The 21,131-nt window shown below is 42.3% G+C and overlaps 1 protein-coding gene across 1 annotated transcript in view; it reads right to left on the bottom strand.

Moving 5' to 3' along the window:
- The window catches only part of CMTM6 (CKLF like MARVEL transmembrane domain containing 6), a 41,076-nt gene extending 24,335 nt beyond the window's left edge, over positions 1 to 16,741 (bottom strand). Inside the window, exon 1 of the mRNA XM_060781865.2 lies at positions 16,482 to 16,741. Coding sequence (XP_060637848.2) covers positions 16,482 to 16,622 — 141 coding nt within the window. The 5' untranslated portion in view covers positions 16,623 to 16,741. The remainder of the gene's footprint in view (positions 1 to 16,481) is intronic.
- Between the last annotated feature and the right edge of the window lie 4,390 nt (positions 16,742 to 21,131).

Below are 21,131 nucleotides of genomic sequence, written 5' to 3'. Positions count from 1 at the left end.
CAGTGGTTCCCAACCTTTTTTTGACCAGAGACCACTTGACCTGGGACCACTCTGACCAGGGACCACTCTCCAACATAAATACCAAAAGGGTTATGAATCAGCTTTTGGTCAACTTTATATTTGGTTTGGTTATTTGGGCTACTGATTCAGAAATATGCCTTGGATAGACCACATCAGCTCTAGTTTCTGATACAGAACATAGGCTATCCAGTAGTTACCATCTGTTCACCCACAGAAAAACGTATTTAATAAGCCTCACCACTATAAAAGGGTTTCATGAGACCAGTCCTTCTCATTGTAACGGTGTAGTTTCAGTGAGGCCACAGACCATAATTTAGTTCTTGCAGACCACTGGTGGTCTGCAGACCACAGGTTGGGAATCTCTGGGCTATGAATGAGAATTCAGATCAGGGTTTGAATTCTCATTCAGCCATGGAAATCCGCTAGGTGATCTCAGGCACATCACACACTCTCAGCCTCAAAGGAGGGCAAAGGCAATCCTCTCTGAACAAATATTGCCAAGAAAACCCCATTATAGTGTCCCCATAAATTGGACATGACCTGAAGGCACACAACACTCTCTAGAAAGGTTCACTTACTTCATATATTAATTTTAGTTCCATGTGCCTTTGGTAATGGGGAAGGCAATGGCAAACCACCCCAGTATCCTTGCCAAGAAAACTAAATGGACCAGTACAACCAGAGATATGTCGGTATGCCATTGGAAGATGGGACTCCCAGGTCGGAAGATGGCCAAAATGCTACTGGGGAGGAGCAGAGGATAAGTTCAACTAGCCCCAGATGTGATGACGCAGCTTTGGTACTCTTCCATACCATTCAACATATTAGAAATATAAGTACTTTTCACAGTTTTATCCTAGGTCGCTTTTAAAAAATTCTATCACAGGTAGTTGGGTTTTTTCTTTTTGTTTTGGTTTGATTTTATAATCACCTTGCATTTTATCACTTTAATCCATTTGCCATGTTGACGTTGTTGTTGTATATCTTCATGTCATATCCAAGTAATGGCGACTTTAAGGCTAACCTATCACCAGATTTCCTGGGGCTGGGAGTACGACCACTCAAGGTCTCTAATGTTCAAACCACTGTACCACACTGGTTTAAACTATGGTGTGCTTTAAAAAATCAAGAAACAAATATATAATATCAATTCAATAGTATTTTTCCAGTATCACCCTTACTGTAAAGATCACCATAGATTGCTTCATTGTAACTCTCTTGCCTTATCTCTTTACATATGTCTGGTAGGACAACATGACTCATATTTTGTTTTTCTTTCAACTTTTGGGCTTTTTATTTTGCTGCTGCACAAAAACAAAAGGAATCATATATAAATTGTTCTGCGACTCTGCTTCAAAACACATTCACCAGGGGCCATTAAGTCTGAACTGCTATAGAAGTCGATCAACTTCAGGAGAAACACACGAAGAAATCCATAAACTGTCTGGTAAAATTCTAGTATGCACCACTGCTCGTTGGAATATATATTTCAAATGGCACACAGAAGTGCTTGACATCCATTAGAAACAAGCACTAAATTCCTAGGAGCTAGTTAATATCAAAATTGAGCTTGTCTTGCACAGAACTAAATGAATTTTTACAGACCTGAATTTATTAGTGATGCGTTTCTTGAACCTACAAAATATCTTTTGTCTAATCATTTATGGAAGAAATATAATCAACTACTCTCAGTTTTGGTCACTAGCTCCCACAGGCACAATGGCTTGTTTGCTGTTGTTATGTGTGTTCAAGTTGTTTCTGATTTATGGTGACCTTAAGACAAATTTATCATGGGGAATTCTTGACAAGATTTGTTCAGAGGTGGTTTGCCTTTGCCTTCCTCTGAAACTGACTGATTCTGACTTGTCCAAGGTCGCGCAGTAGATTTCCATAGCTGAACGGGGATTTGAATCTAGTCTCCAGGGTCATACTCAAATGCTCAAATTACACCATACCAGCATCTGATGTAGATTGAATACGATGTTTTTTTCACATCAGGAGTGACTTGAGAAACTGCAAGTCACTTCTGGTATGAGAGAATTGGCTGTCTGCAAAGACATTGCCCAGGGGATGCCCGGATGTTTTCCCATCCTATGGGAGGCTTCTCTCGTGTCCCCGCATGAGAAGCTGGAGCTGACAGATGGGAGCTCACCCTGCTTTCCGGGTTTGAACTGCACTAACACCTCCCAACAAAGGATTCCCCTAGGCAGCAAGTAGCCAGGCTTTGAAACTGTAAGGCCATTCAATGCTAATCAAGGTGGCCAATTGAAACATTCACACCGAGCCCCAACAGACAAGAGTTCTTTCTCCCACAGATATATAAACCCAAGTTTCCTAGTTTCCAACAAACCGCACAAACTCTGAGGATGCTTGCCACAGATGCAGATGAAACGTCAGGAGAGAATGCTTCTAGAACAAGGCCATACAGCCCGAAAAACCTACAACAACCCCAATCAATGATAATTTGTGAAAAGCACTAAAGCTCCCTACCAGGCACTCCTAAAACAATACCAATTGACATTATAGTTTAGTTGAGCCATCATGGAAAGCAATGCACATGTTTTGAATGCAAAAAGTTCCAGGTTTATTCCTTGGCATACAGTACGCTCAGAAAGGTATAGGAAAAACTCTTGTCTGAAGTCAATAGAAAGTCACTGCCAATCTGTGCAAACACCACAAAACAAATGAACAAGTAGACTAACACAATACAATGGATCTCCTGGTATTTCACTGAAAAATCAGTACTTGCAATAAGATGTGCAGGCCTCCCTGGGAAGGACTATTCAGAAGTACCGTTTCTTTTTTACGCTGCATACTAACTCAAGATAGAAGATACTGACATAAACAAGCATCAGCAGACACCATCCGTATGATGCAAGACCTCTTTAAAAAAACAAATCACAATTGCTTATGAAAGCAATTACAGTAAGTTGCACCCATTGGCAATAAAATGGCTGCAGTAAGTCCAAAAACACACACCCAGAATCAATAATGACTGAATATGATCAGATAAATGATGCCACTGTGCACAGCTAATAGGTATTTATCACTGATGGCATTGTCCTCCATTAGTCTAAATCAGAACTATTGCTTGTGGAAGCAGAACAACATTCAAAAAGCGATTTTCCCAAGAACTGAACAGCAATAACCTGATCTTATTTTGTTTTGGTTCGTTACTATGTGGTTTCTCACATGACCTATTTTTCACACACCACTTTATTTCCTGCACACCTGCAGGTAAAAGCGGGCAGACCGATTTGTATTTTCTGCCACTTGCATCCAGCCAGGCCAGAACTGCAGGCACAGTGCTATCCAGGGGCTCATTGCGCTGCTTTGGCATGGCAACTCACTCATCAGAAGCCCACAGATCTCCTATTTCTACTTGATCTAAACATTGCTATTGTATGGGCAGCCACTTGCTCGGAGAATTGTAGCCAAGACATTCTGCCAAAGATAAATAACTCACGCAAACAAAATATTTGGTTGTGTGGATTAGTAATCTAAGACCTACCAAATCACAGTCAGGTGTACAGTAGCAATTCAAGTGGTGTTCTATATATACTTGGAATTAAGGAAGAAGCTGCCTCTGATTCGGAGTTTTGAAAAAGCAGCTTCTTTAAATCATGGCTTCCAGAATTCTGCCAGCAAATATTTGGCTGGGAGATCTAGGCACTATAATGAAAAAGATGGGATTCCCAAATTCTGTTTTCAGCACACTCATTCCAGAAATCCGCTTTCAGAAACAAAACTTAACACATAATCCTTTCACACAAAAATCCAGACCTGGCAGATCTTGAAAAAGTTAAATGGGCGCAGTCCAATCTATCTTCTATACACATAATACAATTGAAAATTTGGATGTGTGTATGTAGCAGGGGAGTCCACTTACACAGACAGCCTCCCCACCTCCACAAACAGCTTTAACCCCCAGCACTCAGGAGACACCAATGGCCCTCCCTCCAACGGCATTGCAGGTTATAGTGAACACGACATCCCAGTGTTTCTTTCTCTCTCCATTAGTATGGAATTTGCATGACCCCGTCCACTGTCTCTCCCTCAACCCTTTCCTACCCTTTTCTATGGCACACAGCAAACAGAGGAATTGATCAGCAACTGATCAATTCCTCTGTGTTGGGGGACTGACTCAACATGAAGGAAATTTCTGCATCAAGGAAGAGCCCTGTGAACCCCACCAACAATAGCATACAGAACCCCCATGACCAACAAAAACTACAGGGGAGTTTTGGGAGGAATTCACCTTGATTTATAGGAGTTGTAGGTACCGGGATGTATAATTCACCTGCAATCAAAGAGCACTCTGAACCCCAGCAATGATGGACCTGGAAGTAACTTGACACAGAACCACCATGACCACAAAAAATGCTGGAGGTCTTTGGAGGAATTTATACAAGTGTAGTTCACCTACATCCAGAGCACACTAAGAACCCAAACAATGATGGATCTGGACCAAACTTGACATGCATACCTGATATGCCCAAATTTGAATACTGAGGGGAACACTTTGGAGTTGGAGTTGTAGGTACTAGGATTTATAGTTCACCTGCAATCAATGAGCACTCTGAACTCCAACACAGATAGAATTGGACCACACTTGACACACAAAGCCCCCACAACCAGCAAAAATACTGGAGGTCTTTGGGGAAAATTCACCTTGATTTGGGGGAGTTGTAGTTCCCCTGCATCCAGAGAGCACTGTGAACCCAAACACTGATGGATCTGGGCCAAAGTTAGCACACAGACCTGATATGCTGAAATTTGATTACAGAAGCAGCTTTTGGGGAGAGGGGGTTTGACCTTCCTTTCTGGAAATTGTAGTTTATCTACAACCAGAGACACTGTAACCTCAACCAAAGATGGCACACAGAACCCCCATGACTAACTCAACCTACTGGAGGGGTTTGAGGGAACTGACTCACTATAGTGGTAGATGTCGTTTACCCTACACCCAGAGAGCACACTGAACCCCATCGATGATGCATCCAGAGCAAACTTGCCCAACATAAAAAACTTTAAGGACTGATGAAGTTTCTTGGGGTTAACCTGGGATGATGTCAGTTGTAGTTAATCCACAATCTTACGCATTTGGTTCAAGTAAAAAATTGACTTTTTCAAATAACCCGGGCAATGCCAGGTACCCAAGCTAGTAATAAATAAAAGGAATAAAAGGAAATTAACACTTCCAAGTTCGGGTTCTGTCCCCAAACTTCATTTCATTAAATGACTATACAAGACGTGGAATATTTTAAATATGACATAGTATACACAAAACCACAGATTACAGCCACCCCTATTGAAATGAAGGGGCTCCAGTCTAGAATATGACGGAGGACCTAGAAAACGTCTAGAAGACCTATTTTGTCAGACATGGAAAATGAAAGTGCAGATACAGCAGCAGTTCTGTACTCCTATTATCAAGTTTCTATTAAGTCAGAATACTTACTAGCTTATTGCTTCAAACCCAAAGGCAACACCATAATCTCACAAATGGGAAAGATTTAATGCTAGACTGAACCAGTATCAGTCACCCAGTAAATCCATGTTTCTAAATGCAGTGAGACACACAAACAAGAGATACATACATAAATACATATGAGAAAGCAATAAAAATGTCTGGGCAGCTGTGTATTTTTAAACTGTTTCAACTGATTTTATTGTATGCCACCTTTAAATCCTATAATAAACAATGGGCTCTCTCCCTTTTTTGGAAAGATTTCTCATTTCAATATTTTTTAAAATAATAATCTTTATTGAATATTTACAGATTACAAAGCTAAAATTTCTACAATATATATATATATATATAGAGAGAGAGAGAGAGAGAGAGAGAGAGAGATACGGGAGGAAAACAGGGGGGGTATAGGGAAGGGGGAGTCGAGTGCCAGTGGGCAGGTGGGGAAAAAGAATTTAAAAATTCAATATTTTAAAAGGGGAATACCACATAAAATGATGGGGAAAAGACTGGTTTCCCATAAAGTCCTCCTTCTCTAAACAGGGAGCTGTGTGATCATTCCTGCTCCCACACAGGAGAGTCCTGACAGCCTTGATGTGATGAGAATAATTCAGCAGCATTATCTTTCTATGATGGTTCCATGCTTTTTTCACCTGGATACGTTCAGCCATTCAGGCTAAAAAGATGCAGTTTTTCACAAATTGATTGTTTTTCCTTTACTTCCTTTCCTAAAAGGACTCTGGCAAGTGTCTCTATTATTGTTTTATGCAGGAAAACCTGGTGCATTTTGATTACAGTCCCATTAATGTCATCCTGCCATGCTCTATGTGTTAAAGCACAAATGTGACTTCATTTCCTAACTGCCATTCAGTCGATGGGTTGCTTCAGGAAGTATTCTATTTCAGGATAGTTTTGCTGAGGTATCGAAGTACCTTTTAACATGTTATTTCCTCCATGATGTGATACAAGTAAACTCTTTTTTTTTTTTTTTTTGTAAAGCCCATGCAGCATAAAATGAGTAAAAATCAAGCACATAGTGGAATGGTGCAATGAGAAGGTACCATTGTCAGATAAAGTAAAAGGTAAAGGTTTCCCTTGACATTAAGTCTAGTTGTTTCCGACTCTGGGGATGGTGCTCATCTCCATTTTTAAGCCGAACAGTTGGCATTGTCTGTAGACGCCTCCAAGGTCATATGGCCAGCTTGAGTGCATGAAACTCTGTTACCTTCCTGCCAAAGTGGTACCTATTGACCTACTCGCATTTTCATGTTTTCGAACTGCTAGGTTGGCAGAAGCTGGGGCTAGCAGAGGGAGCTCACTTCACTCCCCAGATTTAAACTGGCAATCTTTTGGTCAGCAATTTTAGCAGATCAGTGGATTAAACCGCTGTGCCACTGGGGGCTCGGATAAAGTATATCTAGCAAAAAAAATTAAAAGGAAGTTTATGTCCAAAACCAGAAGTGGCTCAGCTCTGACAGAGGGGTGAAGTAAATGGCCCTTGATGCACCTTCCGATTTAATGTTGTTTCTGTTGTTACTGCTGTTGTGTGCTTTCAAGTTGCTTCTAACGTATTGGGACCCTAAGGGGAATTTGCTACAGGGATTTCTTGGTAAGATTTATCCAACAAGAATTTGCCTTTGCCTAAAAGTTCAGAGTGTGTGACTTGACATGGACACCAGGAGAGTTTCCATGGCCCGGTAGGGATTTAAATCTAGATTTCTAGATTCATAACTCAATGTTCAAACCACTATACAACACCGGTTCTCCCTTTCAACCCTACACATATTGGGCTTTCATTTTCACAAATCTGATTACCGATATTTGTGGGTTATTTCCTGCTGCCCTATGCCATTTTTAATACAGCAACGTCTTATTTGGCAGCATCCAGCAGACATTACTGTAGCCTTTCTTCTGAAGATACATGCAAATACATCATTTAAACATGGATGTAATCCATGATTGGGTACAATTTTATACCATTTTAAAAATTTATATATGTTTATACTTAGTATACTTACTGTCAAAAACAAGATGACAGCATTGAAGAAATAATGTAAGGGCAGAAATACTAAAGCAGCATGGTGACAAAAACATTAAGCAATATCAGGAAGTAGGAAGGATGTATTTTGCAAAGTGATTAGTGTGAAAAAAACATGTGTGAATTTCATCCTGAGGCTATCTAATAAGAACTGCAAAATAAAATGAACTGTGTGAAAGTGTTGTTTATCTTTAAAGAATCTCTGATGTACAAAGTAAAATTCCAGAAATGTCTGATATTCCTTGGCAACAAATTGTTCAGATACTAATATGCTAAGTGTAGCTGGCAACCATCCATGAAACTGAGTAAAATCTTGAGGAATCCTGAACATTTTTTAGATGCAGCTGGTTTCTTTACACAGTTGGGATAACGAGTGGCCCATTTATAATCTTCTTGCTAAAACCTTAATTGAAAACAGACACATTTTGACTGGATGACAGATGCTTGTCTACAGCAATATTTTATGTGGTTATTTCTTTTTCCATCACAAGATATAAGAGAAAAGCAACAACCCAGGACTAGTAAGGAACATCACTCGAGGACTACAGCGATGAAACTAGTAAACCAGATGACTTGGAATTAGCTTCACAAACAATTGCTACAAAGAATAATTGGCAAATGGATAGGCATTTGCTTTTAAAAGTCATACAAAAAATAAACTCAGGAAAGATTCAGAGACCATAATGCTATGCTGTGTATTTTTTCTGACGCTGAGCCAAAACAGTTCACACCTATCTGGAGGGAAAGTTCCTGCAACCATTTGCATCACTTGTGAGAAATACCGTTCACATTGAGAGAGGCAACTGTGTTATCCTTGCCAGCAGCAACAACCAAGAGACCACCTATACTGTGGAATTAATGCAGTTTAACTGCTATGGCTCAATTCTGTAAAATCCTAGGTCTTGTAGTTTTACCAGGTCTTGGCTTTCTCTTCCAAATAGTGGTGATAGCTCAACAAACTACAAATTCCAGGCTTCCATAACACTGAACTATGGCTGTTAACGTGGTGTTAAACTGTATTAGTTTTACATTGCGGATGTACCCCAAGGCTCCTGTGACATGTTTAAGGTAAAGGTAAAGGTTTCCCCTTGACATTACGTCTAGTCACATCTGACTCTGGAGTTGGACTCTAGCCTACAAAAATACCAATATAAACAAGAGCATATTTAAGGTTCCATACAACTACAGTATGATAATTCTCAATAGGCATGATACTGCTCCTCAGCTACAGGTCTTGATTCTTGTATTAGGCATCTTGTTGAAGGAAGTGTTTCTATGAGACAGATTATTCTGACTATAAGGTCTTTCCCTCTCTCTCACACACACAATGCCAGTTTCTCCTTAGCAAAACATTTAATGCAGTGTTAGTAAAAGGTAAAGGTTTTCCCTTGACATTAAGTCCAGTCATGTCTGACTCTGGGGGGTGGTGCTCATCTCAATTTCTAAGCCAAAGAACTAGCATTGTCTGTAGACACCTCCAACGTCATGTGGCCAGCATGACTGCATGGAGTGCCGTTACCTTCCCGCCGGAGTGGTACGTATTGATCTACTTACATTTGCATCTTTTCAAACTGCAAGATTGACAGAAGCTGGGGCTAACAGTGGGAGCTCACGCCACTCTCTGGATTTGAGCCTGCGACCTTTCGGTTAGCAAGTTCAGCAACCTAGTGGTTTAATCCACTGCGCCACCAGGCAAAATTAAGCAGGATATATACCACAATTGAGAATCATGTAGTCAAACATTGTTAGATACTCTCAATAGCCCTTGTAAACAAAGCCAATGATGAGGAATTCTGGGGGTTGCAGTCCAATATCACCATCAAAGATTCCCACCCCTGATATAAATACACCACAGGAAGGAGCGATGGGATACCAGACAGAATTTGGTATCTTTGAAGCAGGTACAGAACAAGTCAGTATATTTTGAGAAATACTCTACAAACATGCTCTTACTAAGAAAGACTGTGTGTGACTGGATGAATTTTGACAGATATGACCAAGGGCAAGGAAGAAATATGGCACCTTAAATAAACAAATCAACTCTTCAGAAAGACAATTTAGCAAGCTAATGAAGTCAATACCCTATTCATTTCAAAAACTAAAAGGCTCATTCCCAGTATTTTGCCCATGTTACTACAGACTGAGCCAAATGGGTCAAAACGTTGTACCAATCTGAGAGACAGGTGGCCAGAAAGCAAATATTATCTGCAGACCTCTGAAATGACAGGATCTAGTCAAAGAGGAGTATAATGAAATGCAGGAGAAGGCTTGATTTGCCATGAATTGTCTGCTTTAGATTACACAGTCGTTTGCTATTCGGAAAAACAAAGATTAAAAATATGCTTGTTTTCTTTCACAAAGCCTCAGAAAACCCGGCTCTCGTTTCATTTTTGTTGCAAAGGGTAATGAAACTGGATATATTGAAAAGAAGCGGAGAAGCACAAACACAAGGTAATAAAGAAAACCTTAGTGGCACCATGTAATCTCCAACCTCCCAGGTTGAGATTGAGAGGAAAATACCTCTGAATTACAGTCACATCCTTCCTAATATTTTCTATATCCCTTTTTGAATCAAAGGTAGTAATTATAACGAAGGAGTGTTGTGGAATGTCATAATAAGTTTTATGATGAAAAAGCACCAAAGAATCTTGTGGTCCCTTTAAAGATTAAGAAACCAATCACTTCCCAGCCTATTTTGTCTGATGCTGGTGAAATGGATGACAAAAACAATTATATAGATAATAAATGTGAAAATGCATATGTATATGTGTGGCTGGGGTACCCACTTCCACAGACAGACTCCCACTTCAACCCACAGTGCTGAGGAGCCACTAAAAGCCCCCCCTCCAATGACATTTCAGGTTATAGCGAGCACCATGAACATGTACACCTCTGCCAATATCCTCCCCAATCGCAATACTGTACACCACCCAAGGAATGCTTTCCTTCAAGAACCATTTCATCCTAGATTTTACGTGTTGCCTCTACCACAGACATCTCAGTGTTTCTTACTCTTTCCATTAGTGTGGAATTTGCATGCTCCCGCCCACTGCCTCTCCTTTAACACTTTTCTACTCGTTTCACAACAACAAACAGAGCAGAACTAATCAGCAACTAAACATACTGGAGTGCTTTGAGGGATAGACTCCACATGATGGAAGTTGTAGTTCACCCTGCATCTAGTCAGAGCACTGTGACCCCCACTGACAATGGACCTGGACCACATCTGACACGCAGAACCCCCACGACCAAAGAAAAATACTGGAAAGGTTTGTGGAGAATTCAACTTAATGTACAGCCATTGTAGGTACTGGGATTTATAGTTCACCTGCAATCAAAGAGCACTCTGGACCCCACCATCGATGGCTCTGGACCTAACTTAGCACACAGAACCTCCATGCCCAACTGAAAATACTGGAGGGGTTTGGGGGGAACTGACCTTCATTTCTGGAAGTTGTAGTTCACTTACATCCAGAGACACCGTGACCATGACCGATGACAGATCTGGACCAAACTTGGCACACAGAACACCTAAGACCAACTGAACCTACTGGAGGGATTTGAGGGGACCGACCCCCCATGGTGGGAGCGGTAGTTTATCCTAGATCTGAAGTGAACCCCACCAATGATGTATCTAGAGAGCAAACTTGCCCAACATGACAAAACCTTAACTACTGATGGAGTTTCAGAGGGTTAACCTGGCATGATGTGAATTGTAGCTCACCCACCACCTTATGCATTTTGTACAATGAAAAACTGCTTTTTCAAATAACCCGGTCTACGCCAGGTACCCAAGCTAGTGCTTAAACAAAATATATTAGGTTTTACAGTGCCACAAGACTTTGGATGGATCTACACTGTAGAATTAACGCTGTTTGACACTACTTTGATATGGAATCATGGGAATTGAGTTTTGGGGCATCAGCACTATTTGGCAGAGAAGGCTAAAAATGTATAAACTACAACTGAGCCATGGCAGTTAAAGTGGTGTCAATCTATGCTAATCCTACAGTGTAGATGCACTCTTTTTTTCAACAGATTTCACCTGTCTACCCTCTCTCATATTATTAAAAAAAGATTATTTTTCATGTGGAAAAAATACAGATATCAAAAGTTTCAGTTATCACTTCCCGTGCTTTAAAATGTGTGTTACAGTAAATGACACCACACACTTTGGCAATCAGTTGTAGACTGTGGCTGGAGCTATACTGCCATATAATCGAGATTCTGAATCCAGATGATCTGCTTTGTATTGGATTATATGAGTCTACACTGGAATCAGAATCTGGATTATATAATATACTTTAATATACTTTATTTATATTCCGCTTTATCTCCCCAAGGGGAGCCAGAGCGGATTATAGAATACATATATGACAAACAGTCAATGCTGTTACACAGTTAACAACAGAGACAAACAGTACATAGACCAGAGGCTAGGCTGCCCTCTTTTTTCATCTCCGCCATCTGGATGGTGTGCTCGACTTGGCCATGGGGAAGTGCTGTTGTTCCATTTTCCACGCCAAGGACCTTGTTGTCCCTGGATGCCTTCCTGATTGAATTGCCGGCATGTCTTCAGGGGTGCCTTTTACCTCACCGCCAAAGTGGTACCTATTTATATATTCACATTGCTGTTTTAGAATTGCTAGGTAAGCAGAAGCTGGGGCTGATGGCAGGAGCTCACCCCAACCTGTGGCTTGAACTGCTGGCCTTCTGGTCAGCAAACTTTTCTGTAGCTGGCAATTTAACCCGCGGTGCTAACCGCATCCCCCTTGCTAACTGTGGCAGTGTGGATGGGTCTAACTCTTCAGTCCTGTACAAACTCACTGGGATTTGGGCCTGAATGGTCATAGGTAGGACTGTGCTGTAATACTGTTGCCTTTTGGTAGATAAGCTATCCGTGTCCACTGCTTCATAATGTGTACCATGCAAATACAGCATGGTTTTCTATTCATCTTATCTGGGTGAGGTGCTCAGGCTGCCCGTTTACATTTCTCAACCATAGGAATTCTAGCTGGCATTCAGGCTTTTAAACTAAGGGCTAGTCCAAGCACATGCTTATTTTTTTCCATTCTGGAGGATCAGTATGGCTATTAAGTGTGGAAGAATCCATTGTGCAAAAAGTATCCTCACAAACAATTGGAGAAATCACGCTGGTGAAAAGAAAACACAGGGATGACACAAAAGCACTCTAAATACCAATGAGACGAGAAAAGTGCTAGTAGTTTTCTCTCTCTTCAGTACTAAAACAATGTATCTGGCTTTGAATACTGTGTCCTAGAGACTGGGCTACAACTTTCAGAATCCAGTGGCTATAGTGGCTGAGGAATTCGGGAAGGCACTCCAATACAACGCAATCTCTGAAACACTCCCTCAATTGGGAGTGCACATGGAGCAAGGGAGCCATTTGCTATTCTGCCTCATCATTCAGGGGATGGCCCAGTTGTACTAACAATCCCCAAAGCACTGAGTTGTACACGATTAGTCAGAAGCCACCTTCCTCATTCAGCCCAACCTCCTGGGGATTACCAAGCACTAGCGTCGCTTAGGCCTAAATGCTCTAAAAAGGCACCAGGATCCTCTCTGATCGTGGCAGCTAAGCACAATCAGCCCTGGTTAATACCTGGGAGACCACCAACGCATACAATAGACCTTAATTAAATGGAAATCAAGCAAACAGAACTCTTAAGCAACCACCAAAAAATCAAATCTTAAATCTATATAAATAAAAATGTAATGTTCATTTGTGGGATTAACATAACTCAAAAACCACTGGGCGAACTGACACCAAATTTGGACACAATACAACTATCATTGGAGGGAAGGATAGTAGAAGCAAAGATGAAGTACTTTGGCCACATCATGAGAAGAAAGAAAAGCTTAGAGAAGACAATGATGCTGGGGGAAAAGGAAGGAAAAAGGAAGAGGGGCCGACCAAGAGAAAAATAGATGGATGGCATCCTTGAAGTGACTGGATTGAACTTGAAGGAGCTGGGGGTGGCCACGACTAACAGGGAGCTCGGGTGTGGGCTGGTCCATGAGGTCATGAAGAGTCAGAAACGACTGAACGAATGAACAACAACACCTATCAGGCCAATGAGTGACCATCACTCATAAAAACACTGAAAAACACAGCGTAGGGGACATTACAACACATGTGCAAAACTACATATATACATAAACACACATATTTACACACATACGCAAACACACACATATGTATATATATACACACAAAACACATCTACACAGAAAGGAGGGAGGGAGGGAGGGAGGGAGGGAGGGAGGGAGGGAGGGAAAGAAAGAAAGAAAGAAAGAGAAGGAAGGAAGGAAGGAAGGAAGGAAGGAAGGAAGGAAGGAGAAAAGGAAATAACAAAGTGAAAGAAGGAAAGAAAGAGAGAGGGAAGGAGAGAAGGAACGAAAGAGAAAAAGAGGGAGAAAAAGAAGGAAGGAAAGAGAGAAAGAAGGGTGGAACCAAAGAGCAAAGGAAGGGAACTGTGTGCCAAGTTTGGTTCAATTCCATCATTGGTGGCGTTCAGAATGCTCTTTGATTGTAGGTGAACTATAAATCCCAGCAACTACAACTCCCAAATTACAAAATCAATTTTTTTTGAGTGAAGGACATACATTGTGTTGTTAGGTGTATGCTATCCAAATTTGGTGTCAATTCATCCCATGGTTTTCGAGTTCTGTGAATACCACAAACGAACATTACATTTTTATTTATATAGATTATAAATTTATACCACAAACAATGTTGAATTCGTTGAGACCCTGTGATAGTTATTGAAAAACTATAGCAAAATGTGCTATAGTAGGATGTCCAGTTCAGCAAAAACAAAGTTTGAGCAGTTTGGGTTGCTGTGAGTTTTCCGGGCTGTGTGGCCATGTTCCAGAAGCATTCCCTCCTGACATTTCGCCCACATCTATAGCAGGCATTCTCAGAGGTCGTGAGGACTGTTGGAAACATATTAAGTGGGCTTAATATATCTGTGGAATAACGTTCAGGGTAGGAGAAAGAACTCTTGTCTGTTTGAATGCTGCAATTGATAACCTTGATTAGCATTGAAAAGCCTTGCATCTTCATGGCTTGGATGCTTCCTGCCTGGGGGGATCCTTTGTTGGGAGGCGATTGGCTGGCCTTGATTGTTTCTTGTCTGGAATTCCCCTGTTTTTTAATGGTGTTGTTCTTTCTGTACTGTTTTGATTTTAAAGTTTTTTTTTAATACTGATAGCCAGATTTTGTTCATTATCATGGTTTCCTTTTCATAGCTTTTCAGTGCTAATCAAGCTGACCATCTACAGCACCCGCATTTGCCTCAAGCATACAAGAGTTCTTTCTCCCATCCTGGACATTCCACAGATATATAAACTCCACTTGCCTAGTTCCCAACAGACCTCACAACCTCTGAGGATTGTGGGTGTGTATGTCAGGAGCGACTTGAGAAACTGCAAGTCACTTCTGGTATGAGAGAATTGGCCGTCTGCAAGGACCATGCCCACGGGATGCCTGGATATTTTAATGTTTTACCATCATTGTGGGAGGCTTCTCTCATGTCCCTCAAAAGAGAGCTGGAGCTGATAGAGGGAGCTCATCCACACTCTCCCTGGATTCAAACCTCCAACCTGTCAGTCTTCAGTCCAGCCGGCACACAGGTTTAACCAATTGCGCAATTGGGGGCTCCACCTCTGAGGATGCCTGCCAAAGATGTGGGTGAATCTTCAGGAGAGAATGCTTCTGGAACACAGCCATACAGCCCGGAAAACACACGACAACCCAATGATTCCAGCCATGAAAGCCTTCAGGAATACTTTGGGCAGTTTCATAAACTTTCCCCATTTTTTTAGTTTCCAACAAACCTCACAACCTCTGAGGTTGCCTACCACAGATATGGGCGAAACGTCAGAAAAGAATGCTTCTGGAACATGGCCATACAGCCTGGAAAACTCACAGCAACTCAGTGATTCTAGCCATGAAAGCCTTTAATTAGACTTTGGGCAGTTTCATAAACTTTCCCCATTTTTTAGTTTTTAACAAACCTCACAACATCTGAGGTTGCCTGCCACAGATGTGGGCAAAATGTCAGGAGAGAATGCTTCTGGAGTATGGCCATACAGCCTGGAAAACACACAACAACCCAATGATTCCAGCCATGAAAGCCTTCGAGAACACTTTGGGCAGTTTCATAAACTTTCCCAATTTTTTAATTTCCAACAAACCTCACAACCTCTAAGGATGCCTGCCACAGGCATGGGCAAAATGTCAGGAGAGAATGCTTCTGGAATATGGCCATAAAGGGCTGGAAAACTCACAGCAATGCAGTGATTCCGGCCATGAAAGCCTTTGATAAAACTTTGGGCACTTTCATAAACTTTCCCCATTTTTTTAGTTTCTTACAAACCTCACAACCTCTGAGGCTGCCTGCCACAGATGTGAGCGAAACGTCAGGAGGGAATGCTTCTGGAACATGGCCATACAGCCTGGAAAACTCACAGCATGAAAGCCTTCGATAAGACTTTGGGCAGTTTCATAAACTTTCCCCATTTTTTAGTTTCCCAACAAACCTCACAACCTGTGGGCGAAACGTCAGGAGGGAATGCTTCTGGAACATGGCCATACAGCCTGGAAAACTCACAGTCATTCCGGCCATGAAAGCCTTCGGGAATACATTGGGCCGTTTCACCAACTTTCCCCATGTTTTGAGGGCAGAACCAAGTCGGAAATGGCACTGGTGATGACCCAGGAACATAGTGTAACGTCACGTAGAGTAATGTAAACGGACCACATAGTCCAAAAGCCCCAAATATTCCTCACCTGAGAAGCCTCTTGGACACTTAGGAGGGTGGCTTGAAGGGGCAAAGACACACCTCTGGGCTCCCCAAAAAGACTGGCCTGAAGTGGGAGAAGGAAAGGAAGGAAGGAAGGCCACAGGGAAAAGGAGCCAGACCTACCAGCTGGGAGACCTTCAGGAAGAGCCGCGGGGGCTCGAGGCGGTTGAGGGCCCAGCCTGGGCAACAGCGGGGCGCCTTCCCCGGCGGGGGCTGCTCGGCCGGGACCGTGGTCGCCTCGTAGACCCGCCCGCCGTTCTCCATGGCTGCCAAAGGACGACGAGGAGGAGGAGGCGACGCAGCAGCAGCAGCAGCAGGTCCTGCAAGAAAGCGAAAGGGAAAGGCGGTCCCGCCCTGAACCAGGAGGGGAGGCAGGCGCCAAAGCCTCCAGGAGGAGGAGGAGGAGAATGAGGAAGACCGGCTGTTAGGAATTGTGGGAGTTGAAGTCCAAAACACCTGGAGGGCCCCAGTTGTATACACTCATAAAGTGGCTGTATACACTAGGCCAGTGCTTCTCAACCTTCCTAATGCCACGACCCCTTAACAGCGATGGGTTATTCAACCTTATTCTCCCTCTTCATCGCTATGAGACTTCACCTTGTTCATGGGAAGCTTCCCACCGGAGTGGAAATAATCTATCTGACAGACAGCAAGCTATTTAACCTCAGCAGATTGAAAGCCAAAACCAAGGTTACAACACATCTGTTATAGAACTCCAATATGCTGATGATAACGTTGTCTGTGCGCATTCAGAAGAAGATCTACAAACCACTCTAAACACCTTTGCAGAAGCATACGAGAAGCTCGGCCTGTCATTGAACATCGAGAAAACCAAAGTGCTGTTCCCAGGCCCGTAGCCAGGATTTCGTTTCGGGGGGGGGGGGGGGGCTGAATTTTTTTCAGGGGGGGGTTTCGGGGGGCTGAGTCTGAGTGAAAGAGGGTCTAGCCTAGCAAACCTTTTATATCATTACCCCAATACCCCCATGCATATGGGATAGATTGAGTATGGTGATCAGATCATGATATGAATAAACATAACAGTTTAAATAATGCACCAGTAAGGCCTTTTCGCGAACCACTATGAGAATTTCGGGAGGGGGGGCTGAAGCCCCTCAAGCCCCCCCCCCCCCCCCGGCTACATGCCTGGCTGTTCCAGCAGTCACCAGCCAACCCCTTTCCAATGCCAGAGATACAGATTAATGGTGTAACATTAGAAAATGTTGACCATTTCCGCTACCTTGGCAGCCACCTCTCCACAAAAGTTAACATTGACACCAAAATACAACACCACCTGAGCTCTGTGAGTGCAGCATTTTTCCGAATGAAGCAGAGAGTGTTCGAGGACCGGGACATCCGTAGGGATACCAAGGTGCTTGTTTATAAAGCTATTGTCCTCCCAACCCTGCTATATGCCTGCAAAACGTGGACTGTCTACAGACGTCACATGCAATTCCTGGAACGATTCCATCAGCACTGCCTCCAGAAATCCTGCAAATCTCTTGGGAAGACAAGCAGACAAATGTCAGCGTGCTGGAAGAAGCCAAGACCACCAGCACTGAAGCGGTGGTCCTCCGCCATCAATTCCGCTGGACCGGCCACATTGTCCAGATGCCTGACCACCGTCTCCCAAAGCAGTTGCTCTACTCCGAACTCAAGAACAGAAAACGGAATGTTGGTGGGCAGGAAAAGAGATTTAAAGATGGGCTCAAAGCCAACCTTAAAAACTCTGGCATAGACACTGGGAACTGGGAAGCCCTGGCCCTTGAGTGCTCCAGCTGGAGGTCAGCTGTGACCAGCAGTGCTGTAGAATTTGAAGAGGCACGGATGGAGGGTGAAAGAGAGAAGCGTGCCAAGAGGAAGGCACATCAAGCCAACACCGACTGGGACCGCCTTCCACCTGGAAACCAATGCCCTCACTGCGGAAGAAGATGCAGATCAAGAATAGGGCTCCACAGTCACCTACGGACCTGCCATTACACCGATCATGGACAACTATCCTGCTCAGATAATGAGGGATTGCCTAAGTAAATAAGTAACACCTCATGTCATGTTGTGGTGACCTCATGTTGTGGTGACCCCTAACTATAAAATTAACACCTCACCTCATGTTCTGGTGACTGCCAACCATAACATTATTTTTGTCACTACTTCATAACTGTAATTTTGCTACTGTTTAGGAATCCTGACATAAATATATGATATGCAGGACATATTTTCATTCACTGGACCACATTCAGCACAATTATGGCTCTTCGGCTTAGAAATGGAAATGAGCACCACACCCCAGAGTCAGACATGACTGGACTTAATGTCAGGGGACTACCTTTACCTTTACCCAATACGCCCAAATTTGAATACTGGTGGGTTTGGGGAATGGGTTGATTTTGTCATTCGGGAGCTGTAGTTGCTGGGATTTATAGTTCACCTACAATCAAAGAGAATTCTGAACTCCACCAACGATGGAATTTGGAGGGCATTGACCTACATCCAGAGAGCACTGTGGAGTCAAACAATGATGAATCTGGACCAAACTTGGCACGAATACTCAATATGTCTAAATATGAACACTGATGTAGTTTGGGGAAAATAGACCTTCGTACTTGGGAGTTGTAGTTGCTGGGATTTATAGTTCACCTACAATCAAAGAATGTTCTGAACCCCACCAACGATGAAATTGAACTAAACTTGGCACACAGAACTTCCATGACCAACGGAAAATACTGAAAGGGTTTGGTGGGCACTGACCTTGAGTTTTGGAGTTGTAGTTCACCTACATCCAGAAGCACTGTAGACTCAAACAATGCTGGATCTGGACCAAACTTGGCACAAATACTCGGTATGTCCAAATATGAACACTGGTGTAGTTTGGGGAAAATAGACCTTGACATTTGGGAGTTATAGTTGCTGGGATTTATAGTTCACCTACAATCAAATAGTATTGTGCCAAACTTGGCACAAATACTCAATATGCCCAAATTTGAAACACTGATTCAGTTTGGGGAAAATAGACCCTGATGTTTGGGAGTTGTAGTTGCTGGGATTTGCAGTTCTACAATCAAAGAGTGTTCTGAACGCCACTAACGATGAAATTGAACTGAGCTTGACATACAGAACTCCCATGACCAACAGAAAACACTTCTGAGATTCACACGATTGATAGTTCACAACCATGCCTTGAGATTAGAGCAGCACAACTCTTCTGACAAAATGCAGCACAAACCGATCTACATTATATGTTCTTTAGAATGCACATATCACTAGAACAGTATTTAATGCAGCTGAGAAGTCTGTTACCTCCCTCTTGTGGACATTTACAAGAAGTGTAACAGATCTTCACATGCACATTACCAGTGATTTAGGAATATGGTGTATCTGGTCAGGAGAGATTACGACTGTATGGTAAAAAACAAAAGAGCAGCAAGTGATAGTTTCCTTATAGATGTGCAATTTTCTCTGATATCATTAAATTAGTATTAGTGTACCCATGGCAATCCTAAGCCAATTCTTTCAGGGTTTTTTTGGCGTAAAAAACCCCTGGAGTTTTAGTTTTATCTACCACTGCGGTTGAGACCGTGTGAGTTGCCCAAGGTCACTCAGTTTATTTCCGTGGCTCAGCAGGGATTTGGACCACAGTCTCCCAACGATTTAGTCCAACACTCATACTAAAAAAGTTACAGGTTGTGCCTCCCTAAGTTAATGTAGTTCTTAAAAGATTGGACTTTATCTGAATTCCAAAAAAGCATATGTACATGTCTACCATGTTTAGGAAGGTGTCCAAATATCTTGAAAATAATGGAAACCTTTAGCAGTTTGCATAGGAATTTGTTTATATATATATTTTCAAACTATAGTCTGGCCCCTCAACAGGAGACCACGAACTGGCCCTTGATTTAAAAAGTTTGAGGCCTCCTGATCTAAAAATAAAATTCTACAGTGACTACTAACATAATAAACAATGACAGGACAGTTTTTTTTTAAATAATGTATTTTCCTGGGTGAGGGGTAGATTGCTGCTTCATCCGCCCTAGAATAACAATTCATGGGGAGTATCAATCTCTCATTTTCAGTAGGCTAAAGGAGCAATCCACTATGTGTGGGCCTAACAACCGTTCCCATTCAGCACAGTGTCCAAAACTTAATCTGTCAAAGTGGCTTGACTAGTTCTGTATTTATCCACTTTGTAATGTCTCATAAACGTCAAAGGTTCTTTTCAACCAGCAGCTTCCCAAACATCTTTAATTAGCATTGCCTTTCTAAAGGCTGTTGTTGTCACAATCAGTGTGATGGAGTGTGAACAGATGCATTTGTGGTCTTTGGATTGTCGCAAAACTGTAACATAGAAAAAATACAGCTTTTAACCATCTAGACATTTGTTTAGATGCTCTAAGTCCCAAAGTCCTCAAATTAAAGGAGACAAACCAAGTTTCTGTTCACCTAATCCTTCTCATCCTTCGTAGATATACTTTTACTATACTTCTGACATCCAAGGAATACCACTTTATCTATGTTCGGGATTTAGGGATAACATGGACTGTCCTAGCATCTGACTACCTACCTTCTTTTTAATGATTCAGGAATAAAGAATGGATTTCTGACTAAAGATAACTTATCAACAAACCTACAGAAATCGGTTTGGTAGATAGAAAGAAGTGCCACTTCAGGAACACATGGGGCTGACACCAAAAACAGCATCATGTTTTTGACATCTTAGGGTGTTTTTTCTTCAAAGGTTCAAATAAGTCAGCGATTCTCAACCTATGGGTCCCCAGATGT

This window comes from Anolis sagrei, chromosome 6, assembly GCF_037176765.1.
Source record: "Anolis sagrei isolate rAnoSag1 chromosome 6, rAnoSag1.mat, whole genome shotgun sequence".
Taxonomy (NCBI): domain Eukaryota; kingdom Metazoa; phylum Chordata; class Lepidosauria; order Squamata; family Dactyloidae; genus Anolis; species Anolis sagrei.
Note: the sequence above shows the minus strand (reverse complement) of the source record. Positions and strands in the feature narration are given on the sequence as shown.